Here is a 27,162-nt window from a genome sequence, read left to right on the forward strand (position 1 = left end):
ATGGCCTCATCTAAAAAACGTTAATTTGCCTGAAATAAATGCAGGGATTGGACTGTTGATAGGAACCGATGTTCCTAAGGCCTTGGAACCATTGGAAGTCATATGCAGTGTGGAGGATGGACCCAATGCGAGCAGGGCAATCCTAGGCTGGACAGTGAATGGACCACTTAAAGGAGTGAGTGGGAATGCAATGGACTTTGACAAACCAGAAGTATCTGTGAACAGAATCTCAGTTGTGAATTTAGATGACCCTTGGCAACAGCAGTTCAGCACAGACTTCCCTGAATGCAGATTGGAGGAACAAGCTGGAATGTCAAGAGAGGATCTCAAGTTTATGAAGTTTGCGAAGAAAGTGTTTTCTCAGCAAGAGCAAGAGTCGAAGAAGTGTAAAAAGAAAAGTATTAAAGATGAGAAAAAGCCTCATCCCAAATCCCAACAACAGCCCTCTCCTTCAACGGCTGCTCAGAAAGGCGTCCACTGCAAGCAAAAGAAATGTAACAGCCACCGTGTTCAACAAGGTGGAGACTGTGGAGAACAAGATGAAGTGGACCAACGTGCTCTACAAGGCTGAAGAACTCGAAATCAAAGACGACGAGGACATGCTGCGCTCCTCGTTAAAGAAGGAGTGGGGCGATCGAAGCAAGAATATCGTGGAGAAGATGCAGAAACGGCAGGAAGAGACGGAAGAACATCCGACATCAGTGACATCTTTACCACAATATTGACTCTTTTCGACTGACAGACTTAAAGGACACTAAGGATTCTTTTTGACTGAGCCTAGGTGGTGGTACCTTTTTGCCAAACTGACTTGTGACTCGTATAAAGAAAGAAGAAGGAAAACTACACATGCATGAACTGCAACTGTATGGACTTGATTACCAAGCTATAATTGTCACATGTCTCCCATTGTAATAATGTTAGTAATTATTATGTATACTAACATAATAATTAGAGGCTGGTGTGTAGGACCCATGAAACGACACAGGGCCGTACTTTTTGTTGACCGCACGTTTTAATGATTTCTTTGATTAATATAACAATGTACATGTCCAAGGAAAATAAGTTGATCATCCCAGTTTTCATTAAACCACATTGTTTTTCTTCAGAGTTTTTGGTCTCAGCTAGTACTTTTTTGTAGCGTGTCACACAATATCTAACAGGCCCGGCCTCAGCCTCTCAGCGACTTTGTTTGTTTCCTGCTGTCGCTATAATTATTGTGACACGTGTTTTGGCACATTTTATGTTTTTATATTTGCATCCTTTCTGAAGCTGCAGCGTGTTTCTCCTATTGTAAATGTTCTTGGTCGTTATAAATGGTTTGCACCCGTTGGCCAGCATATAAACCTTTTATAAATCGAAATAAGTATCATGAATAATCATGAGTGAAATGTTTGGACAGAAAAGCTAGGCAGTAGAGAAGAGCAGATTTCTGACAACAATCTACTTCTAATGTGTGCTTGGAGTTTTCAAATTGGGCGAATACTTAGTGAACTGTTAATATGACACTATATTTCCCCAAGGCTCAGTGTTGTTTATTTCTCAGTCCATAGTGACGGTGGGGGCGGCGGCCGGCGGCCTGCTGGGCGGATGGATGGTGGAGAAGTTCGGCCGGAAGCTCAGTCTGATGTTCTGCTCACTGCCGTTCGTCTTCGGTTTCACCATGATCATCGCAGCTCAGAACGTGTTCATGCTGTACGTCGGCAGAGTGCTCACCGGCCTCGCCAGCGGGGTCACCTCACTGGTGGTCCCGGTAAGTAGCACCGGCACGCTTTCCAACACCTAAAGGAATTGATTATCATTTGTATTGAGAACAGAAAAAGAGCACATGTTTGGAGAAGCTGGGGTCAAATAATGTTAATCAATGAATTGAATAATTGTTCTAGCAGAAAAGTAGTTTCACTGTTGTTTCTCTCCATGCCCTACAGAGGGAAAGAAAGCTAATGGCTAGTCAGCAACAAAGTGCAGCTGCCTGAAACAGTATGAATGATTTTCAACCGAAATACTCCAAATGCTTTTCTATCATTTTATATTGGTGAATGAGTGAATGAAATGAACACTCCCCGGTATCGCCTTTTTACTTCAGACGTTGTGATGTGAAAACATTCATATATAAGCAGCGGAACTGTCATTGATTCCAAATTGGGAAAATTGTTTTGTTGCAGCAGCAAAATATATAAATATATCCAATTCGACTCCAATCCAACTTTATTTCTATAGCACATTTAAAAACAGTTGACCAAAGTGTTGTACATCAATAAATATAAATATATAAAGAAATAACAGATAGGACATAAAAACAAATGTAGAACACAGGACAATAAAAAACATAGCCACAGACTGAAAACTCACATACGTGACGTAAAAACAATATAAAGCCCCAATTTAAAAGTCTATGTAAATATATGCAGATTAACAGTAAGGCAAGGCAAGACAAGGCAAGTTTATTTATATAGCAATTTTCAACACAAGGCAATTCAAAGTGCTTTACAACAATGAAAGAAATTAAGAAAAAGGCCTTTTAAAATCAGTCATTAAAAAGAAAAGTTAATAAAATAAACATTAAAAGAAAAAAAAATACATGGATAAAAGTTACAGTGCAGTTTAAGATGTGAATAGTTCAATTAAAAGCAGCGGCAAAAAGAAAAGTCTTCAGTCTGGATTTAAAAGTAGTAAGAGTTGCAGCGGACCAGCAGGTTTCTGGGAGTTTGTTCCAGATGTTTGGAGCATAATAACTGAACGCTGCTTTACCATGTTTAGTTCTGACTCTGGGGACAGAAAGCTGACCAGTCCCTGAAGACCTGAGAGATCTGGATGGTTCATAATTTAGCAGGAGGTCAGAAATGTATTTTGGGCCTAAACCATTCAAAGCTTTATAAACCAGCAGCAGTATGTTGCCTTTGTTTCTGCTAAAAGAGGTGTCGACCAGCTGGGGCAACAAGAAAATCTAGCGAAAATCCGAGTGTGACTATTAAAAAAATAAAGCATTATTATATTAATATTGACTATAACAACCGACCATCGGGGTAGCATTTGCTTGGCACTTCCGGGTATTTCTCCACTGGTTGGGCCATGTTAACAATACCGTGTAACTGTCACGTTTGAAGGGACAAAATCGTGACATCTCCACGTCTCCCAGCATGGTAAATCGTCACATGTTCACGTTTTGCTGTGATACCGGGTTGCCTGGGAGAGACATCAAAATGAGTGTGAGGCAAAAGCAGGCAAAGTTGTCANAGACCGATGGTTCATAATACGCAGGAGGTCAGAATGATTTGGCCTAACATGTCAAGCTTCTAAACCAGCCCAACAAATTTTGAATCTATATTAACACAAGGAAGGAATGTAAAGCGTCAGAACAGGAGGATGACACTTCTTATTAGTGAGGGCTCGAGCAAGCGGGAAATCACTGCAGCTTTCCTACATAATTTTAGTGAGAACTAAGACACCATTGCAGAGCCCGTCACTGAAGATAAAAGCATGACACGTTGTCCAATCTGCTGTGACATTAGTCTTCAATCCTAATAATGTCTCTTTAGGGATAGTAGGCGCCTATTTATAACTGTTTTAATGTGACTGCTTGAAACCTCAGGTCAGAGCCATGACTACACCTAGATTAGAAAAGTAGGGCCCAAAAATGTAAGTCCTATAAATAAAAAAAACAGTAAAAATCCACTAATGACATAGACTTCACAATAAACACGTATATAAAATAGGTACAAATAAGAATAACAAAAGTATGCAATAGCCGTTTTTTTTATTAAAATGTGATTGCATTACAGGTATGTCTGTGGAATATTAGCACATCTGTTTGCGTTGTTATGCTGCATATTTATAAAAACATCAATAACTACATTCCAGATAACTTTTAAATGTGTCTCTTATACATATTTTTCCCCCGACAAATTACTTTAGAGCAGGGCTATTCAATTGGCGGCCCGCGGGCCAAATCCGGCCCCGGGGTGATATTTACTGGCCCTTTCAGTATAATGTTAAAAAGTAATCTACTTTCTTTTTTTTTAAAGATTTTTTTTTGGGCCAGAGTGCCTTCATTCCAGAGAGGGTGTTACATTGAGAGATAGAGGGGAAGACATTGCCTGAAAACTTTGGCGGGCTCGGGTTTCGAACCCACCTACTAGCTACTGTAGTGACAACTCCTGTCATTGATTGCATCTCTGCCTGAATGATTAGATCATTTCACCTAAATTAAATCAAATGAAATGATGTTGATGGTTAAATTAGCTTCACATGTAGGCTTACTGAGTTCTGAACTTGCCATTTAGATCTATAAAGACCTTGGGCCTATGTTGTTTGATTGAATTAAACAAAATATACGCACTCCACTATTTACCGTATCTGAAGCTCTTAATATGATTGCTCATATTTCAAGCCATCTTTTTCCCGGCCCCTTGCTTTGGATCATTTTCATCAACCGGCCCCCATTCCAAACTAATTGAATAGCCCTGCTTTAGAGCTTAAACATTTGGTAAGACAATTAATGTATTTACAGAAAATGAAATGTCAACTGTTCATGTATTTGATAAATATTGATATAAGTATTTTATAAAGCAACATTGCCAAACACTCTCTGCTTTTATAAATATAGAGCCTTTGCTAGGTTTTCTATTTTACATTATTGTTCTATCAAATAACAAAACAAGCATTTTGATGTGCTGGTAACTTTGGACCAATAATTAATTAATAAGTAAGTAAACAGCATCTGAATCAATAATAACGCAACAAAAAAATATTAGTAGTAATATACCTATGATTTTTGGCTATAGCTGCAACTTGTTTGTTTCTCTTTTACGCAGTTCGATAATGAAAATAGTTTGATAGTTAGATTGTGTGTCTTTGGGATCACTGAGCGTTCTCTGGTGTCATTTTCTCTTTGTCTCTCTTCATACAGCTGTATATCTCTGAGATGGCCCATGAGCGGGTACGCGGGACCTTAGGCTCCTGTGTGCAGCTCATGGTGGTGATAGGCATCATGGGAGTGTATCTCGCAGGTATGTCTCCTCAGCTTTATGTCTTTATGGCAGTGGCGAACCGTGTCTATCACACGGTTCGGTTCCCCCCCCCGCGGCATTATAATGTCAGTCTTTTCACTGAATTGTCGTCTTGAAAAGGGTACTCACAACAATTCCGAAACAACTTCATCTTCACCTGTTGCACTTGTCATTTCAACGTTAAAAACAATAACACGGCATGAATTGCTTCGTCGCATTCATCTGTCTCGAGCCAGTTAACTAGCGGGCCTTCTAGACTACCCTGGAACCGAGGGAAACTCTGAAAGAATACGCCCATTGGCTACAAATCAATATATGATTGGTTGATCAAACTGTCAGTCCAAACGTACGCTCTCATTCAGTGCTACGGCCAGGGCATTCTATCAAGGATATAGAATACCTTGGTTGAAGGATATTCTACCCAGAGACCCAGAACAAGATCTGATTGGTTGCTTTCTTTTCTAACACAAAACCACTGAAATGCGTAGTGCATGGTCTGAGAAGGACAAACAAATCAACGTAACACTGTAATATTACAGTTCAACAACACAGATACGATTCTCATTTATTCATTTTATATACATTTTATTTATATAATTAAATCGATTTTTTGTTTGTTTTATCTGAGTGTTCCAGGGTATTCTCTGAATACCTTGAAGGCCCTGACGGTTCGCCACTGCTTTATGGAGTCCTTCAATCTCATTTAATAAAGTCTGACTACAGGATATTGAAACTTGCTGAATGTTTAAGAAACAGAAGTCGCACGAGGTCACATTTTACAAGCTGTATATCATTAACTTCCAGCGTATGACAGTAGCTGCAAAATACATAGCTACAAATCTTATCTCAAAGTGTGTAATCGGTCGTTCTGGTTATTATCTGTATTCATTATCTTCTCTAAATACCTATGTAAACTTGCTTGGTTAAAAATGTCCTGAGGTTGCTATACTGTTTCAAACGTCTGGTTCAAAGGTTGTGGTGCATCATGTGACGTCCTCAAATATGATCGGAGTCCCGTGCTGCCTCTTCTACAGCCTCACTGACCTGCCGCTCGCTAATCTTGTTAGCCGCATGCAATTCACTTTGACCCAATAGAAGATGTGTGTCCCATGACATGGGTTGTCTCCTGTGAGAGGACATGTATATATTATGTCGTTTGCCCTTTAATGTGTCACACATTTGGTATTATTCAATGTGATATAAAGGAATCCAATTTTCACAGTAGTAACGGTTTGGTAGTTTTCAAACTAGGAACACGAATTGGAATCTAATTTTGTCCCATGCCAGCTGCTGTTCAGCACAAAGGTGAACACTGTGGTTGTTGAAAAGCCAGTGGAACAATCAGATCGGCTGGCAAATGTATTTTTGGATGCAGCAGATGAAGACGGCCGTGACTGGACAAGGCTCCTCTTTGTCCTGCAGCCTTCAGTCTGACACGCACACAACTGGGGGGAAAAACTCGATACTTGGTCCAACAATTTGAAAATACAGACAAGAAGGAAAGAAGGAAATTCAGGCAAATTAAGTCCCTTTTGTAGGAGATAATACCTTGTCCATTGCCAACATTGGCTGCGAAAAAAAACTAAAACACTAAAAGATGTGCATCGCAAGGGCTCCCTCAACAAAAGTTAAAAGGTTTTTTCAATTACATTTGGGAATATCTCACAAATAAGCTCTTTGACAAAAACACTTTTATATTTACACATTTTGCTCTGCAGGATAATCTGTACATATTAAAACAAGTTTTATGATTTTTTTTTTTTTAAGCGTAAAGCCAATTATCAAAAGTACAACGCTAACGCTAGGCTATACATGAACTGCATCAATGTCGCACGGTTGCACATCTAAGCTAAAGGCGGCTAATGTTCGGAGTGATTTCGTTTAGTAGTTTTATTTGTTCACCAGAATAATCTCACAGATTAATAGTACATATTAATCACCAGAAGTTAAATCTAACGTTATAAACAAACAACATCACGTCGCAACGGCTTCGCATCTCCACCGCTAAGCTTAAGGCGGCTAATATTGTTTGCGTGATTACTTTTAGTAGTTTAATTTAGCCACTGCTTCTAGCAACCACTCTTTTTAGGACACATAGAAGCTTCAGAGTTCAGACATTCACAAGTGGGATATTTACTGATGTATTTTATGTCTTTGAACATCATTTAAAAATACCTTCAGCTTGTGTTGACAACAAACCATATGTCATGCCTTCACTCAAAAACACCTTCGAAAAATGTTCAGATTAGCTAACTGGAAGTGTTAGAATGCTAACTCATTTCTGGGATATAAAACTCATTCCTGCACCACTATCTTCTGAGCTGTGTGACCTCGTCCTGCAGGGCTCTACCTAGACTGGCGCTGGCTGGCAATCTGCTGCTCCATCCCGCCTACGCTGCTGATGGTCTGCATGTGCTTCATGCCAGAGACGCCGCGCTTCCTTCTGTCACAGGGCAAGAGGCGGGAGGCCGAGGAGGCGCTGCGTTTCCTACGAGGCCCGGACGCCCCCATCGAATGGGAGTGCGCCCGCATCGAGGACGCCTGTAATGAGGAGGTGAGTCTGGAGAGTTTTTACAATGATTTTTGGTCTATCCATGAAGAACATTTATGAATGAAATGTCTCACTGATGGTTTTTTAAAGCGTTTGGTCAGTGAGAACATGTGTGTTTCCTCTCAGGGCTCTAGATTCCAAATGTCTGACCTGAAAGACCCTGGAGTCTACAAGCCTGTGATGATCGGGGTCATGTTGATGATATTTCAGCAGATGACGGGAATCAACGCCATCATGTTCTACGCAGAGAACATATTTGAACAGGCACATTTTAAGGTGAGAAGGCTTTTATCTTTGATTTATTCCAACGGATAAATCACAGATTATAAATAAAATGTTTGTTCCTGTGGAAATGTGGTTTTGTGACAGTTAGTCGATTTGCAAAGAAGTAAATAAAAGATAGGATAAAATATTTATATAAACATAAGAAGATAAAGTATTAATTAAAAAGTGACAAACTAATCTATCATCATCATTCTAAACATTACAAATGAAAGTAAAATGTAGACTAAAAGATACTTTACAATTAAAAATACAAACAGTTATATCAACCTGAGAAGTAATAATGTGAAAATTAGCATGTTTATTACTTTATATTAAATAAAAACTGTATTTGTGCTCCTGTTCTGTCCTCTGTCGCCGTGAGAAAAGGTTTTAATGTAATGATTGATAGCTATGTGCTACGCAAAGCAAAATAATTGAAATCATTGTTGGACTTTTTTCCAGGAGTAGTTCCACATTGAGAGAGCCTGTTATTCCCTGGTCAGAACTTGATGATATGTTTAAAGAGGCCCGATTATGCTTTGGGGGTTCTCCCTTTTCCTGTAGTGTGTTACTGTATATAGGTTTTTCTGCATTCTTCAAAGGCTAGAGGGGGTTTCAGAGGGGGTTTCTCTCCCACACACTCCCCCCCCTGTCTGAATCACCTCCATTGGACTCCTTTGTTTTACTTCTGTAACATAGTGACATGTCAAAAAATATAATTATGAAACGTGAACATTTGTGTAATATTGCCCCCCTTAAGGATATACTGAAAAATATTGTTTCTGATTATAAATAAAAACAATATACAACAACTAAATCTAAACGCAAACAAAAAGTAATGATTTGACTACATTTCAATCATAAATCCCTTTGATTTGTTGGTACATGAAATTGTAATTCATACCATGTATGATGTATATGTTTTTTTAAAGCGTCAATGTGAATGTGTTGTTGTTTCTCAGGAGAGTGACCTGGCCTCGGTGATCGTGGGTCTGATTCAGGTGGTCTTTACGGGAGTGGCCGCGCTGATCATGGACAGAGCTGGAAGAAAAATCCTTCTCATCATCTCAGGTATTTTCAATCCAACTTCATACTTTAAACACATATGTGACAGCACTCTAATACACCCTCCCTGCTTGGAGGAAATAACATTTGCCTTTAGTTTTAGTAACATTATGTAATTTTGAAAATAACAACTAGGAGGCAATAATTCATGCATTTTTCCCCCGCATTCTGTAAAACAATATTGCAGGGCTGATTACAAAATGCTGGGGTTAAACAAATGTTTTATGAAGATGTAATAATGCCATATGAATAATTATAAGCAACATGGATTCTTGACCTGCATAAAGCATTGTTTAACACACTAAGATCATATCTATCTGGTCCTTCTCAAAGTGTTTGTATAAGTAATAAAGTGTAGGCAATCAAACCATGATCAGTGCTACAAGGCTCCATTTTGGGACCACTGTTGTTCAGCAATTATATTAATGAATATCAGTTTTTGAGGATGTGGACATTCAGATATATTCTATCAACACGGTCAATCCTGTAATAATCAAATACAAACCGTGTATCCACAGCTTGGTGTGAATGGATAAATGATCAAAAACTTAAATCACAAAGCAAAAAGATCAAAATACAGTCAATGTACCACAATCCTAAGAAACTCAAGAGATGCAAAATCATCAGAAGTTCAAATAACAAAACATCCATCAATGATTTAAATAAAATGAGGGCTCATTGCTTAAACATTTGTAGTGAGTGTGGGTCCTTCAACACTCTGAAAATAGTCCAGTTCAATATAAGGTGGATATAGGTGTTTATGAATACAGAGTTCAGAGTGTGGCGTTTGGGTGCAGGTTAGAGTGTAAGGTTTTGGGGGGATTGGAGGAGAAAACCTGGAAGTGGCAGAGAAAAACTTACCTAGAGGTCCAGGCAGGCCGTGGAAGATCCCAGAGCATCACATGCAGGTCAAAAGATGATTAATTGTATTCATCCCACCAGCTCCCGGGGTAATGTGTTTTCAAAAGTACAGCCTGGTTGACCAAAAAAGTCCCCAAAAATGCAGCTAGGTTAATAAACTGGATCAGACTCCCACTTCTTTCCTCTTTCAGCATTTTTTCACAGCCCTCTCATCTCCTTTGTGCAACTTTCAGCAGTCATCTCCTTTCCTCTTCAGCTCACAGGTGTGGCTTATTTGTCAAAATAGCTTCCTCCAGCTCTCAGGTGTGGATTGTTTAGCCCCTCCCCTTTATGATCAGGGAAGGAATCTTTTTTTATGTTGCCCCTTCCTGCTACCAGCGTAGTAGAAGAGTAGGGTTTGAAATATTACCTGCACAGCTATTTTTACCAAATGATCATAACAGACTTTGCTTGTTTCCCATTCATAATCAAGGTGTTGCCATGGCGATCAGCACCACAGCGTTCGGGGTTTACTTCTACCTGGTGTCTAAAAATCACCCCCCCACACTGGGACTCTTGGTGCTGGACATCCAGAGCACAGCGGGCGAAGAACCCCATGCTGACCTGGCCTGGCTGGCCCTGGCCAGCATGGCTGTCTTCATCACAGGTGAGACCCTGACTCCCTGACACAACTCTAACCCTGTCATTAAAGGCTCCGACACACAGAACAAGCGCCAAAGAGCAAGTTTAGACATGTTGTGCCTGATTAAATTGTCTGGATATTGATAGATATTGCATTACAATATGCTGATGATTGTGATTTCCAGGGTTGTAAGAAGTAATCAGATCCTTTACTTTGGTAAAAGTACTAATACCCTTCTGTTAAAATACTCAATGTATTTAAAGCCATGCATTTAGACTTTACTGAAACTAAAGTATTTAAATTATGATAATAATAATAATAATTCATTACACTTATTAGAGTGCTCAAAGCGCTTTATATTACATATTACACATATCAGACATACAATTAAAGGGATACTATTGTGCTTTTGGGGTTTTTTCCCTTTCCTGTAGTGTGTTATATAGGTTTTTGTGCATGCAAACGGGGCTAAAATCCCTGTCCCTTTATGAACATTAAAGCATGTAAACATGTCACAGTAGAGGCACAAAATAAAAATGTCCACCTGAACATTTGCAGAATTTTTAATCCACAGCAATGCATCATATTCCACTAGATCATCATATGTTTATAGCGTTCCTGTGAGAACTATACATTTCTTCTCAGAAAAGCCTTCTTTATCTAAATTATGGCCATGCTTTTCCTAGCTAATCCAAGAAGCTTTTGAATGAGCTTGAAAAAAAGGATAATTTTAATAAAGGAACGCTTTATTATCACAGATATTCAAAATCTAACTTCATATAATCACAAGTTGCATACAATTTGAAATGGACTAGTATGTCCAGTTTGTTTTTAAAGGTCCCATGTCATGGCCATTTCTACTGATCATAATTCCATTGTTGAGGTATACTAAAATAGATTTACACTGTGCAATTTTCCAAAATCACATTGGTTTCTCATACAGCATCTCTGTATAGTATGTGTATTCACTCTCTGTCCTAAACGGCTTGTTGAAGCTCCTGCCCCCCCCTCCCTGTGAGCCCAGTGTGCTCTGATTGGTCGAGAAGCTGACAGGCTCGTTGCTGCTCGCACACACACACACACTGCTGCGGGAGCAGACAGGCTCGGCGATACAGCGAGAACAAGCTAAACTCATCCTGAGCTCACACAAACACTCACAGGCGAAGTAAAAACAATAAGTGTGGCTTGATATTGAGTAAGAAATAGGTTTATAACGCTGTGAGAATGGGTCTGCGGACAGCATTTCGCCGCGATCCCAACGTAGTAGCCCGAAAAACGTTTACCCATTGAAACAGTCGTTGTAGATACCTTGTTTGTTTTAAACATCATAAATACACAAACAACAATGAATACTTACAGGTTGTGTACCCGAATCTCCCGCTGGTCCAAACAAAGTAGGAACAGCATTGTTCTTCAGTGCCCTACGCTGTACTAATCCGGAATGAATCGCTGAAAGGTTTGGGAAGCTTTGTTTCGTGAAAGGCTGGCAGAGGGTGCGGCCATAGCTCTGGGCGTGGCTACTGGGTATCCCCACGTACTAGCGATACCCAGGAAGTAAATGAGAAATCTCCAACGAGGCGTTTTGGGGAGGTATTTTCTGTGTTAGAGTTTTACTCGCTACAGGGTGTACTTTGAGGGGTTTTGACTCTGTAGATCGTTTACATGCATAAAAACCTTCATAACACACAAGGGGACGGGTAATAACCGGAAAAGCATGACATGGGACCTTTAAGCCCTTGGTTGAATCTTTAATTGTTTCCTTGCACCACTGGGAATATTTTAGTTTAGAACATATCCACAATATTTTAGTGTGTGCCTCCACAGGTTGCACGATATTAATAATCGCTGTTGTGTTCAGGTTTCGCTCTCGGTTGGGGTCCCATCCCGTGGCTGATTATGTCGGAGATCTTCCCGTACAAAATTAGGGGGGTGGCCAGCGCAGTGTGCGTCCTCACCAACTGGAGCATGGCTTTCATCATCACCAAAACCTTCCAAGACATGATGGTGAGTGATCAACAGCACTCTATTTCAAAATAGATCTTTGGGACATTTTATGTTTTTAATGGGAAGCCAAATAGAATGGGTAAAGATATATATATGTATATTGTATATTTGTCAAGTTGTTTAGTGATCATGAGCATGTTTTCCGGAGGTCATTTTGTGTATGCTATACAGGCAATAGATACACATAAATGACAGGACAGTATGATGAGATGACAGTCCCAGCCGAAACAAACAAAAGTTCAAATGAAATTAAATAAATAACAAAAGACAAAACGGAAGTGTTTGTGGTGCGAAACCTGAAATAAGGTCTGTTGGTAACACAAGCTGAAGAGATTTTCCACGTTTTGTTCTACGACATAAAATACGTCAGTAAATACTCCACTTGCGAACGTCCGAAGCTTCTCCGTGTATCATAAAAAGGAGGTTGCTAACGGGTGAATAAATGGGACTACTAAACGTCATCACGCCGACCCAAGTCTGCCTTTAGCTTAGCGGTGGTGATGTGCAGCCATGCCAAAAATACATCATCACTGCACCACTCTTATGTGCATATCATAATTATTGTTCCAAATAATCTCTTCGCTGGTATTGGCCCATTGTTATGGTAATATATACTTCTGAAAAATGTGCTATTTTTTACAGGACGCATAACTTATTGGATATAGTCAACAAAAGCTCTATGATCCTGATTATTTCATCTTGACAGAAAAACATTATAAACATTTAATCTCTTAATCTATGACATGATTATTCAAGTAATTTATTCGTTTCACTTTAACCAATTTGAGGAATTTGTTGCTTCTCAGTTTCATATCAACGTAAAATTATCTTCGTTTGGTTTTGAACATTGGTCCTACAAAATAAAAAAAGATGTCAGTCTGGAAAATGCAAAAAATAAAATGAGTTTTTAAAGTTAACTGACATTTTATAATGTTAATAAAAAAAGGAATTTGTATGTGTTTTGGTTAGAGCTTCACGATAAAGAAAAATATAAATCATTGCAATTATTTGGACTGATATTGCCGTTGCGATTCGCAATATCGGAGGAAATAGTCATTTTTGAAACATTATTCACAATATTGTTGAAAAATAATATGAAATAATATTTTCTTTAGACAGGATCTGTACCAAACAAGGATTTTTTTATTAAGTCTGTAGAATGCCTTTTCATACTTTATGAAATATTCCATCCAGAAATATATTTTCACTTATTTACTTATTTACCAAAATATTATGTTTGCTATGATTTGGATATTGCACTAGTCCATATTGCGATTTCGATACAGTTGTGAATCATTGGGCAGCCCTTGTTTTGCTATCTACTGTGAAACAATGCAAGTTTCCTCTTTGAACTTTTCCAACATCTGCATCTAACTGTGACCTTTTCCAGAGTCTTCTGAGCAGCGCAGGAACCTTCTGGCTCTTCGCCTCCATGTGCACCGCCAACGTCATCTTCACCATCGCCTTTGTCCCAGAGACAAAGGGCAAGACACTGGAGCAGATCCAAGCCATCTTCAGAGGGACGTCAGGTCCATGAAGGCCCTCCTGAAGAAACACACATGACATAAACTGAAAAGTCCCAGACCTTCTATATCTGGGCTGACTAATGCTCAGGACTCTTCGCGGGAATTTAAACTAATTATTTTCAGTCAGTATGATTTAAAGTTAAATTCATAAAATAATTTTTTTCAAGGATTTATTGGAAAGTTGTTATAACAACTGTAATATGTAATGAATGTCACAATGTGGGCGAACGCGTTACAACGGCCCAAAACACTTCCATTAGGAGTAACGTGTTGCAATTAAAAAAAATAATGCAAAAAACCCCACAAATGTGACAAAACACATGCAAAATAAGAACCATCTTCAACTTGACAGCACATGCCCAGCATTTTGAAAACCTTCACCAACTTGAGGAAACATGCAAAGGGTTTACTAAAAGCAGATGCAAAACACTGCAAATAAAGAAAAAAAGCTGTTTCCATTTTGTTTTGAGCTTCTTGCAGTGATTCGTTTGTGCAGCGATTTTAAGAAACTCTGCGTATGTTACGTCAAGTTGGCAAAGATGTTTCTTCCTTTGGATGTGTTTTGGCACTTTAGAGTGTTTATATTTACATCGATTTTCAGTGCAGCGCTTTTCTCCTTCCTCTGATTTGGACCGCTGCAGCGTGTTTGCGCGGATCGTCCACTGTAGAATGTTTTACATATTGCTTTCTAAAGGTGTTTTTTAACAAAATTCAACAGATGCAGTGTCTTAATGTATTACATTGTGTCAATTGTTTTACATCATTTGGTGTTTTTAGATAATGTGTTGGTTTTATTGAAATAATTCAGATCATGTTTACAGGGTGTGGTTTATGGTTGAACTGTATTGATTTTTAATGAAGTCTGTTTCTAATATTTTGTATATGAGTGAGGTGAGATTACACTAAACTCATCTCTTAAGCGTTGACCAATCACAACAGAGCCGGCCAGCTAACCAATCAAAGCAGACTGGGCTCTGGTTTCAGACAGAGGGTGAAAAGAGGTGCTGCAGCACAGGCAGTATGAGAGGAATAAAGAGCTTTTTGAACAGTAGAGACACTAAATACTCAATAGGCCACTTTCATCAACCTTTAGGAGTAACGCAATACATGTAACACGATTATAAAAAAAGACTTGAACAGATAATCGAGTACTGGCAATTTATTTTACCAACAAATAAAATGTATAGGTAGATGTACAGCGCATCAACAGGTGCTGTAACGATTGACACATGTATCTTTAAAATGTCACACAACATGTTAGACATCATGTTCAGAATATCAATATTTCTGATTATGTTTTTGTAAGAATATCTCTCAGAAGAGTCGGGCAAACCGACCCTGAGAATTAGCACTTACGCTTTAAGAAAAAATTCAGTTTTCTATCAGAGCACAGCAAATCTTCTGAAGGAGTTCCCGTGTCAAGAGCATACTCGGCGTATTCAACATATTTTCACTCTGATGTGTAATATGAAGTGCTCCTCTTCGGCGGAGTGACTTTCTGCAAGGTCATAAGCTCTCTCACTCGAGAGTCCTTTTCACAGCGTTTAAAAACGGCTCCTGACACTTTCATTTGGATAATAACGGATAAAAAGATATTTTTTCATTTTTCTGAAGAACTCCATGTTACACTCTTTCAACAATTGGATAAGCATTAAATTAAACATGAAATCCTGAGTGGCTCTACTCGATGGTCGTGAGTAGTGCGATGCATTCAAGGCCATCTCAAAACCGTGTCCTTTTTTATTTTTTAAACGAGACAAGAGATCAAGCTGTGGCTGACATTAAAATGGGAGACAAAACAAATATGTCTGCCTGTAATGCATCAATAACATTTGAGTAACCTCAGTGTTAATTAAAGAGCCGCCGCCAATGACACCATTGAGAAGAGATGAGAAGATGATTCATATAGTGTGGATACTACTGCAAAAACATCTATAAGAGCCCAACATTAGCCACCTTTAGCTTAGCGGTGGTGACGTGAAGTCATGTGACCGTGCTGTAGTTCCTTTATAGCCCGACATTAGCTTCCTTTAGCTTAGCGGTGGTGACGTGAAGTCATGTGACCGTGCTGTAGTTCCTTTATAGCCCGACATTAGCCTCCTTTAGCTTAGCGGTGGTGACGTGAAGTCATGTGACCGTGCTGTAGTTCCTTTATAGCCCAACATTAGCCGCCTTTAGCTTAGCGGTGGTGACGTGAAGTCATGTGACCGTGCTGTAGTTCCTTTATAGCCCAACATTAGCCACCTTTAGCTTAGCGGTGGTGACGTGAAGTCATGTGACCGTGCTGTAGTTCCTTTATAGCCCAACATTAGCCGCCTTTAGCTTAGCGGTGGTGACGTGAAGTCATGTGACCGTGCTGTAGTTCCTGAACTCAACATATAAGTATCATAAATGTGTGCCAGCCTTGATCTCATTTTCTGCAAACTTCCGAATTCCTATCTAAAAATCCCATGTATTTTTCATGAAGGGAACAAAGAAGAAGCTAACTTCAAGGTTTGATACAGAAATATGTCTACCCTGCATTTCTCTCTTCAGGAGAGTCTTTGGACGGCAGCAGGAACAGAAGCTGTTCACGTCAGCTGTGATTTGGAGTCCTGGGATTACAGCTGGCACATCATGTCCAGGATATGTCTTTATTATGAGCAGAGCTCCATCACTGTACTGTTGCTACAAGAGGATAAAGTTCACTCCTTCTTATCAGGACTGTAATTCTTGATAGCCATGCACACATCTGTCAACATTTCCATGGAGGATTATGTGTCCGGCCTGCAGACTGTACTGTAGTGGAGTCTATTTAAAGAGCGACGTGTCTTATGATGGATTATTTCTCAGCATGCAAACATGGAAAGTATGAAACGCCATTTCCTTTGAGCAGAGAGGTTGAGTCTCGGTGCTGTCCTAGAAAAGTTGTACTGTTATATATTTAGTACAATCACTTCGTTTTTTATTTTTCATCGCTTATCTATACTTTACATCTGAATATTTTTTACACTTTTTATGACTATTTTATTTTATTTATTCCACATTTTAACTTTATTTTCATATGTTTATATATAATATTATTTAACGTTTTTAAATGCACATTTTTTTACTTTACATCTTATATTTCAATAAATGTTTGTATTCTATTATATTTATCCGTTATAGGATATTTTATTTTAACTTCTTACATTTATATAAAAAATATCGATATTGTTTATATTTGATATTTTTATTGTATTTTTTTCTAAAATCGAGTCAAAAAACCCTATTTCAATAAAATGAAAATATTATTTGGTTTCCCTTAAACTAAATATTTACACTGAGGCAAGTGAGAATTTTTAATTTCTCAAAAATTACATTTGGATATTCTCAATGGACTCCCTGAACGGATTATACGTAATACAAACACTTAAATTGCAAAATGACAAGAAATACATCTTTAATTTATTTCAAAAAATGCCAAAACAACAGTTTGAACTCCTAAAAACACTCGATAATCCGTTAGACATGAAAATAAATCAATCTCGGGAGGCTGTGGCGCAGTAATGTAATGTAATCTCAGGAGGGCTACTTCAACTTGCATGCTGAAACCTGAAGGATGAACATATTGAACCTGAGAAGAAGCCACAGTAGAGGCAGTGAAAAGAACCAGGTGACACCCCGAGGTGAACAGTGAAGAGGAGCCTGTTTCCAGCTGTACTGTAAACGCTTTTATTCCTGCTTACTTTCACTGGCATCTTTAAGAGCTCATTGCATTAATTACAAGACAGTAAACAAGGTATTTCTGGACCAGAACCCTCTACCTATAAACACATTACGCTGGTTTTCCACCACTTTTATGCAGACTGCGTGTGTCATTAAACCTTACGTTCTAAGATACACACAACATTAAGAAGAAGGCTTTGTTTGGATTGAGGGAAAGTGAATATGGGATTCATCTGTATACTCAAAGCAGGGGTGGGCGATGTTGAAAAGTATATTATCACGATATTTTTCAAGCAGTATCACGATAGACGATATTTATTATGTTGTTTCATGTCGGTTATTATGGTTATTTATCAAGTTACTTAACAGAACAACCACCTACAAGGTAACAGTAACTAAAACAAAAAGGAGTAACAGACCAAAATAGCATTTCAAGCTGGTTTTAATTCTGAAATGAATCCCTGAATGAACAATTCAACATTTTGATATGGCTTCAAGGCACAGTTTCTCAGTATAAAAATGAACTTTAAGTAAAAGATCAATGAGGAAAAGTCAGTGCCAAACAATTCAAATGTAAACTTTAGACTTGAAGTGCAATAAAAGACTTTAGCATAACTGAAGGGAAAAACTATATAAATACCTTATTGATAAAATAAAATATAAGCCAACAGAATCAAACAAGACAATAAATAAAGTGCAATACTGTCTGAATCCTGACTAGACAGCTTTAGAGCATGTTTTTCACTTCAGTTTAGTTTTTTTATAGTTTTTTTTTTCCCCAAAAAAAATTCCCAATTTTTTTTTTTCCAATTNAGCACTAGCAGTGAACATCAATAAACATGAAAAGGAGGGTAAAACATAACTAAGTAAAAGATCAATGAGGAAAAGTCAGTGCCAAACTATTAAAATGTAAACTTTAGACTTGAAGTGCAATAAAAGACTTTAGCATAACTGAAGGGAAAAACTATATAAATACCTTATTGATAAAATAAAATATAAGCCAACAGAATCAAACAAGACAATAAATAAAGTGCAATACTGTCTGAATCCTGACTAAACAGCTTTAGAGCATGTCTTTCACATCAGTTTATTTTATTTATTTATTTTTTCCCCCAAAAAAAATTCAAAATTTTTTTTTTTCAATTATTATTATTTTTTTTTATCACGATAGACACGATATCTCTGAAAAAGCATATCGTGGAGACCTAATATCGTCACGACGATATATATCGTGATATCGCCCACCCCTAACTCAAAGTTAAATGTTTCCCCTTGAGGCTTAAACACTGCTTCATACAGAGGAGCATCCCAATGGGGGGGTTGTACATCTACATTTATTTGTATGTTTTTCTGCAAAACATACAAATAAAAAGACCTGATTGTTGTGTTATTTATCCCAAAAGAAAAAACAATAACCCTCATATCAAATCCGGAGAAGTTTGATGTTAAAAAAATTACAGTAATTAGACATAATGGTGATTTTCTTTCTTCCAGTATCAACTTATGGAGTGAGATAAAGCACTGGGAAATGTTATCCTGGAGTATTTGATCATATGCACAATATTTCTTAATCTTAAATTTCATCCTCCTCGAATAATTCAACATACTTAAAAAATACATAAAATCGTGAAATAGACGTTAGACCAACAGTCGAAAGGAGAACATGTTCATGCTCTTGGTTTAATTCCAACATGATCCGTAAGCTGAGCGGTTCAATGTATTCTTTTTGCTGCTGTATTCCTTCATCTTTTCACTTGTCGCTGGAGCCTTGATGTCTGCGTTCGATATGAATGCATCTTCTACATGCCTTTGCTCTTGGATACCGTCTAGCACAGAGCACTGAGCTTTATTACAGATATTAAAACCCTTGAACGCACCATTGCTCCTTGTATGCTCGTGTTATGATCTGCCCTGACCACCTGTAGACTAAACCATTGGCAAATCCATATTTATACGACTGTTCGTGGTATCTACGGATTTATGTCCTAAAGTATGGGAACTCATCGACTTCCATCAGAGGACTTGCTTTTACTTACTGTCCTTGAAATGAACCCTGATAGATGCTTTCTATGATTTGTTGTCTCTTGTAAAAGATCTCAATGAGACTTCTTCTGGTTAAATAAATGAAATACAGAAACCAACAAAAGAGCACTGTCACTGAACACGACGTGAATACATTACACAAGCGTCCACACACACACACACACACAAAGCAGACGGTCTGTGGCTCTCATAATGTCGCTGCAGATAACGGTCCAACACCTTCCAAACAATGCTTCCTCTGGTCCAATAAAATCATAAAACGCCTCTGAGGCTGTTCCCCGTTCTGCAGCGTCTCTTTGAACTGGGTGAGGATGAGGAGCCGGCAGACGTGACCGTGTGAACAGCAACAGTCTGGTGCTAGACACCACTTTACACCGCTCTGAAATCACAGTTCAAAGTGCAAGCCTGGGAGAAAAATATGTTTCGGGAACGATGGGGAAGGAAAAGGATTACCGGATATGTGGCGCTTTATCGACAAAATGGCGGCGGATGGCATGGTTTCTGGCCAAGACGCGGGGTGAGAAAAAGAAGCGAAACCAATGCCAACGCCGGAGAAAAATCGAAGGAAAGAGAAAGGGGGCGATGTTTTGAAAACAAGCTTTGAATCGATGCACGTTTACAGTAACACAAAGACGTAAATGAAGCCTCTTTTGAAGACGTTTTTAACCAAAAGCACCGGGCACACAAACCGGCAATTTTCTCGATTCTTCTCTTGAAGGATTTCTTGTGTTCGGGGTGGAGTGTTTGGGGGTTTGTGGCTGAGGCAATCTGGGTCTCAAGCACATCTAAGGTTGGGCAATTAGTTCCAGTGCCACTATTAATGTGCTGAAGGGGCGCGCTCAGCGGGGGGTCGAGGGCTCAAAGGGCTTCGGTCCTTTGCTGGGAGGAGGTTTTTTTTCGGGGGGGGGTTGGGGGGAGTGGTATGGCCAACAAAGGTGGGGGTCAGGACCTCAGGGCCATGTGAAAGCTGTCCCATGTCCACTGACCCCCGAGAGCCTGTACAGCCATACTGAAACACGGACAGACGCCATTACAGTCTGCAAACACAGTGTCCTTCTGCATGCACTCCAAGAGCTAAATACATTCAGTTCAAATGTCACATGGTGCGTGTCCATCCGGTGGGTTGGTGTTCACGTTTAGAAAGAATTATTGATGACGCACCGCCATTACAGTGTCTCCTGCAGACGCACTGTCTTCCTGCATGTACTCCAAAAGGAACATTAATTCATTTTAAATTGTACATGTCGTGTGATAACATTTTGGACAAATAATGTATGTGTTTTTTGTGATGATGCCGAACACTTGTTGCCCAATGCATGCAGAAGATTACGCCTGGATTTACTCCTTTGAAACAAATGTTATCACGTTCTTATTTTATGTAAATTGAATACATACACATTTAAATTGATGAAAGTGAACCCTACATGTTATGTGTGTTAAACTGAGTTTCTTTTTCAAAAGCCCTTACATTCATGGGAAATAAAAGATGCAAATAAATTGTTTTGCACAATTGAAGAACTTAATTTTATTCCATCTCATTTAGATTGAATTTATTTTTAATTTTATTTCGATATGTTTATTCCTGTTTTTCCTTTTCTTTATTTTTGAAGCCTGGTTGTTTGTACAAAACATCTTTGAATAAAGATTAAGAAAGCAAACTTTATGTCTGCATTTACTCCACTCCATTATTTCTCTTTCTGCTTCTTCTTGCACTATTATTATTACTATTATTATTATTATTATTATTACTATTATTATTATATTGTAATGGACATTAGATATTCCTAGTTAAATCTATACTGTAGCTAACCTGCATATGACAACACATATTTAAATCTCTGAATCAAGAGTACCGTTTGTACTGTAGAGGCTTGGGTTCACTCAGCGCAGCGAATATGGGCCTTTGCAAACATTGTTTTAAACAAAGGCCTCATTAATGCGAGCCGAGTGCTTAATCAACCTTCCTTCACAGAGACAAATTGACATCTTCAAATGTCTTGCGTTTGTCCGAAGAAGCGTAAAAAATATTAAATTTCTCACCGATATGAAACAAAGAAAAATAAGTGCAACTCGATAGAACCAGGGAATATTAAACAATATCCTTTCGAAAAAAAGCATGCAAAATGACATTACCCTCTACTTTTCATGCTGGAAAACACACGTCTACACATGGAGTACAGCGTGGAGCACGGGGACAGATGAACGCCGCGCTGCACAGACTCTTTGTACGGCCTTTAGCCCACATCTCTCTCCTGGGCTTTGCATCTCCTCGCTGATATGTCAAGGGTATTTAGAAGACAGAAAGCAAGACATATGCAGAGGAAGCGTGATGGCAGCCGTTCTGTTCCTGCATCCATTAGAATGTTATTGTGTATATGTTAGCGAGACTTTGGCTGCCGACTCGTCTCTAAAGCGAGGTGCAGGCGGAGGGACGAGCACGGGAAACGGTAGCTTTTATTGTGTCAATCGGGCTTTAAGCGAACAGTCTTTTATACGATTGAGAACAAGACATTATTCTATGATCCAGAAAGAAAGACGATGAATGGACGGGAGGTTAAATGGATAAACACGACAAGAACATTCGACCTTCTATCCAAGCCTGTAAATATTTACTGTGTGCTTCCTACAAGCCTTGTATTGTATTTTCTTTTTTATTAACGTATATTTATATATATAAAATGCAGGTTGAAGTGAAGTTTATTTGAGGTATCTAACATGTTCTCAATAGCTATGGATTTATTTATTAAACGTAGGAATCTGCCATAGATGTACAGATCATAAATATGTCGTGGAATAGAAGTACTATTCCAAGAAAGTCTTAAAAAATGAATCTTGATATTTTATGTGTGCACAATATGAGCCGTTTCTCTTAGACTCCTTTTTGATTTGGTCAAGGACATCTTGAGGAAAAACATGGACCTGATAACAATAAGTAGTGAAGTCAAAAGTTCACAGGATAAATAAAGAATCTCAACATTGAGCAAATATTAATCTGAACAACGGACTACTTCTCTGATGAAAAGACCAGAGGCCTCATTTATTAGGACTCACGTGGGAAGGTGGCTTACTGTACGTAGGACAAAGCAAATAAATACACACACACATATTCCGATTAAACACTGCGCACGCACGTCCTACACCGGTTTCCCTTTACAAATCACAATCAACTCGAAATGCGGGCTTCACGTAACGCCCATGTTTGCCGATACATAGTCAAAGACACGCCCCGTATTAATATTCATTCAGACTGACTGCAGGAAGACGATCGCAGGAAATGACGACAGAATAGCTAAAAAAATACTCCTCACACCGTGTCAGATTTTGGTTCTTTTGGGGAGGTGGGGATAAATCATATTGTTTGGTGGATGCAGTTTGAACCAGAGTAGCAGCATGGAGGTCGGATCGTCACCAAAATATATAAATAAGTGGTCCGAACAAAAAGTTAATGACAAAATACACATAGCCTTCCTCAGGCAGGGTGTCAGTGTGTTTGTGCCGGGGGACCCCTGCGGAGTGGAGTCAATTCATTTATATTTATTTATTTGGTGGTTTGTGTTCCCCCCCCCCGCAGCAACTCTATATCCACCAGTTAAAAGGAAATAAAACTAATTTGTTGAGTTATATCAGCTGCCAAATCTACCAAATATATGGTGTTCCTAGTTTCCATACCTCCTGTGTTTTACGAGTGACTTATCAAGTCTTAGCAAACGGCATAAAACATGATTAAACGTGATAGTATATAAAACCATGCTCGTATCTACAACCTATAGAAATGCAAAATGGCGTCAGTTTAGAAATTCTGTCCTCCTGCTTACCGCATCATTTATGAGAATTAGAAAACATTTCATAACATTAACACAACATATTCGAGGTGGTTTTAAATAACATATCCGTATTTATTTATGTCTCCAAGTTATGTTTTTGTGTGCACTGAGGAGTCTCAAACAGGTGTTTGTTAAATCATTTTAAGATTGGCTTTAATCAATGTGTGAAAATGAATTCTTCATATGTGATAAATGAGAGGTAACATTTTATTTATGGTATTATTTCCACACATTTCTCTCCATTGTTCCTTCTGCCAACGGTGCCGCTGTTTCTCGTCTCTCCCGTTTTTGTGGATGGGTCAGAGTTTGCGTGGAGGACCGCACGTTTTCCCGTCAAGTTTGTTTTTTATAAATCGCAAACATTGCTTAGAAACTGCCGTACGCCATTTTTGGAGCGTACGCACTGTTTATAAAGAGAACAATTCAAAAGCACATTTGTAAGATAGTCTTAAGTAAAGTTTCTCAATGTTGTACTTAGTTAAGTTCGACCCCAGAAAAAACACCGGAGAAACAAAGGGTCTTCTGCTCTTTCTACATGTTGGGAAAAGATGTTGGAGAAGCCTTTGTCTACTTGGTAATTTCGTCTGTGAAAACCTAATGAAAAATACGATTCTGCCAACTAATCATGTCATCAATAAGAAACCAGAAAGAGAACAAATACAATCGTTTTTAACGTTTTGGCAAAAGCAGTTTGAGAAAACGAACCGTTGTCTTTGTCTCCTTTGTCATTTTCTCATGTATTCCTTTACCGTTGAAAAAGGAATACAAGTACAGTTCGATATTGAGCTTGCCAAAATGTGCATCGTTATGTATCACATTAGAAAAAAAGTCCATGCTCCGAGTCTCCTGCTCTTTCTTCATTTTGAGAAAAGTTTTTTCAGAAGACAAACTGTCTTTCTTTCCCCTTTGTCTCCTGATCGGACATTCAGCCGGATTCAAACCGTTCGGCGGCTTCCAGTTTGTCCGGACGCTGACCACTAAACAGTCCTTTGTGTTCTCTAAGGACAATAGGGGTGAGAGGTTGGGGGGTCAAACCAAACTTCTGCACACCCCCCACCACATCCCGCCTCATCTGTAAAGTCCTAGCCTGGTGACCTTTAACCCCTCTGGTCATTGTCCGCGTAAAAATAATAAAATCCGTTCGCTGGGATTGAACGCCTCTCTCCTTATTGTACTGGATGTCACCCCCCCCCCAAACCGTCCTTCCTTGCCTCATAATATCGAAGGTTGACACTAAGATTACGGAAAGATTACGCTCCGGGCAGATGGTACCGGTTCTATTTCTCGTGCTGGCAAGTTCCTTCTTTTTCTTAATGAAAGGCAACAAAAAGGAATTGGGTTGGTAATGTATCGGGACGGATTAAGCTTAATTAATGTACTTCACAGCGACTACTTAGAAGTGAAAGACCTGCTCTGAGACCATTTGGGCTTTGGTCAGAAAATGGGGATTATTGCAGAGTATTGAATGTCACGTGAGAATAAAGATGACCTAACGAACGGATCAAGTTACGGCGAGTTACTGTTAACACGTCCTTCTCACGGTGTATGGATGGTTCTTTATGTGCTTTTGTAGGTTGCAGAGTCACATCAGGACAACTGAAGTGAGCAGGCAAGTCCTTTGTGACGGTGTTGTATTTACACTTTCCAGAACCACACCCTGACAAAGATAAATAGTTCTTAGACTCCTCACATTGTGTTGCAGCAGGACTTCAAATACTGCAGTTGCAAGAGCTGCAAATGTAGGTGAAACTTAGTGGAAAGCTTGCAAGCGTTAATGAAGAATGTCCCGCGCATATTCAAATGCTTTGGTACGAATGCTAAATGGTATCTCAATCAGGATTATTGCCAATTAGGTTTGCACATACAGTACAAGGATATTGTGTAGTGTCTAGTGGTGCATGCTTAAACTCAGTAAGAGGCATTTCATTGTCAAAAAGGAGAGAACTACTTAAAAAAAATTCAAGTAAATTATTACCAAAAAATTTAAATATATACAAACGGTAGAATACAAATATGACAAATAACAATAATAACACTAATAATACTATTGTGTGTGTGTGTTCATTTGACCTGTGTTCAGGAAAAATGTCCCATGCATGTGGGATAGCGGGATAGATTTCTGAGTAATTTTAGAAAATGCATCGACAATATTTAAAACTGAACTTCTGAAAGTCAAATTGAGACCGAATGTTTTGCACGTATCCTGGACTTTTTATTTTCAAATACTAATAATAGAGACTTGAAGGACTTCCTAATTGTGTAACTGCAACTTCAAGTAAGAATACAACTTTGTGTACATTTGGCTAGAGTTAATAAGAAATGTCTTATAATAGGATGGCTTGTACCAAAGCTAAAAACTGTCCTTCAACCCTCAGTGAACAATCTGAACTCTTACAGGAAATGTCTCTGAAGCCAAACTCCCCCACACCCCTTTACCTTTTCTTTATCCCTATGAATCCCCCCACCACCAACACACACACACACACACACACCAACACGCACAAGTCAGGTCTGTAACCCCCCTGATCTTTGACCTGTAGTGGAGGCCTGGCTGAGCACAAACAGTGAACCCCCCCCCCTCCACCTCCACCTCCAACCAGGGGCTCCTGTTTCACTCAGGCAATGAAAGGGCCTACTGTAAATAACGTGGGCCTGTTTGACCCTGGCGTTTATCTGGGCCTGAAACCCCTGCATCCATCCTACTGTAACAGAGCTCACAAAAGACCCTCTCATGGGTGTTAGACTACGGGCGCTCTCCCCCATGTGCGCACTCAGAATGGGGATTAAACCCCTGTCAGGTCCTTCGAAGGGGGCCGACCCCCCCCAAAAAACCAGCATCACAACCCCATCCCACGGACACTTTAGCCTTTGTCCCCGCGTGAGACTTCAGGGAAAGGATGGAGGGAAACAGAGGNGGGGGGGGGGGGGGGGAGGATGCAGCCAATCACATCTGACGGATCAAACTCCGAAACAGCATCAAAGCTATAGCAACCGAGAAACTTAAGGCTCTCCGTATTGATCTGGATACACTCAAGTATTTGGAAAATGTATTTATTTAGAATATTATGGAGCTATATCATTCCTCTGTATAACCAAAAAGGTGAAAATACAAGTTAATTGATTGCCCGAAAAATAACAATACAATCATTTTGATCATAATTTAAATCATTGTTTCATCAGAACTGTTGGAGGACATCTTGATTTTATATTTAGGATGTTATGGGGGGGATGCAGCCAATCACGTCTGACAGATCAAACGGCATCAAAGCTGAAGCCAGCGAGAAACTTCAACTCTGGGTACACTCAGATATATGTCATATGTATTATCATTCCTTTGAATAATATAAAATAAAATTATATTTAGGATGTTATGGGACTTTGATACATATGAAAAGTCTGACATAATACATTAATTCAACAAACCAGACCCTTCTACTCTGAGGCTTTGCATTGATCTGGATTAGGACTTTTACTTTTTGTTCTTGTGTGTCAGTCATCCACACCAATCAGAAGTGCTGTGCTCCACATGCACCAGCCATTGTTAACCAATCAGAAGTGGCCCATGATAGATTGATCCAATCACCTCCAAGTATTTTTGAAAGTGCCTGCCCTTTCCAAATGGCTTCCAATGGAGCTTTCCTAGATGGTTTGGTGAAACCATCTGAGTCAGGTTAGTAATGCTCCATCACATGTTTCTGTTACAGGGTGA

The 27,162-nt window shown here is 39.0% G+C and overlaps 1 protein-coding gene and 1 long non-coding RNA gene across 2 annotated transcripts in view; one reads left to right on the plus strand and one right to left on the minus strand.

The window, feature by feature from the left end:
* Positions 1-407: 407 nt before the first annotated feature.
* On the plus strand, positions 408-14,880 carry slc2a8 (solute carrier family 2 member 8). The gene is made up of 9 exons (XM_010795461.1): positions 408-701; positions 1,544-1,750; positions 4,907-5,006; positions 7,349-7,560; positions 7,684-7,833; positions 8,784-8,892; positions 10,220-10,393; positions 12,228-12,373; positions 13,764-14,880. The coding sequence occupies exons 1-9, from the start codon at positions 408-410 to the stop codon at positions 13,908-13,910; spliced, it is 1,539 nt and encodes a 512-aa protein (XP_010793763.1). The 3' UTR covers positions 13,911-14,880.
* A 3,880-nt stretch (positions 14,881-18,760) lies between these two features.
* Positions 18,761-27,162, minus strand: part of LOC104965564 (uncharacterized) — a 20,714-nt gene continuing 12,312 nt past the window's right edge. The window contains exon 3 of the long non-coding RNA XR_800545.1: positions 18,761-18,837. This is a non-coding gene — a long non-coding RNA (uncharacterized lncRNA). The remainder of the gene's footprint in view (positions 18,838-27,162) is intronic.

This window comes from Notothenia coriiceps, unplaced genomic scaffold (genome assembly GCF_000735185.1).
Source record: "Notothenia coriiceps isolate Sejong01 unplaced genomic scaffold, NC01 NC01_scaffold00037246, whole genome shotgun sequence".
NCBI lineage: Eukaryota > Metazoa > Chordata > Actinopteri > Perciformes > Nototheniidae > Notothenia > Notothenia coriiceps.

What these genes read in the sequence shown, in the direction of transcription:
- slc2a8 (XM_010795461.1), top strand. Translation starts at nt 408, where the DNA reads ATGAGAAAAAGCCTCATCCCAAATCCCAACAACAGCCCTCTCCTTCAA. An exon ending in TTGAACAGGCACATTTTAAG is followed by an intron (nt 7,834 to 8,783) that starts GTGAGAAGGCTT and finishes GTTGTTTCTCAG; the next exon opens with GAGAGTGACCTGGCCTCGGT. An exon ending in CATGGCTGTCTTCATCACAG is followed by an intron (nt 10,394 to 12,227) that starts GTGAGACCCTGA and finishes TGTTGTGTTCAG; the next exon opens with GTTTCGCTCTCGGTTGGGGT.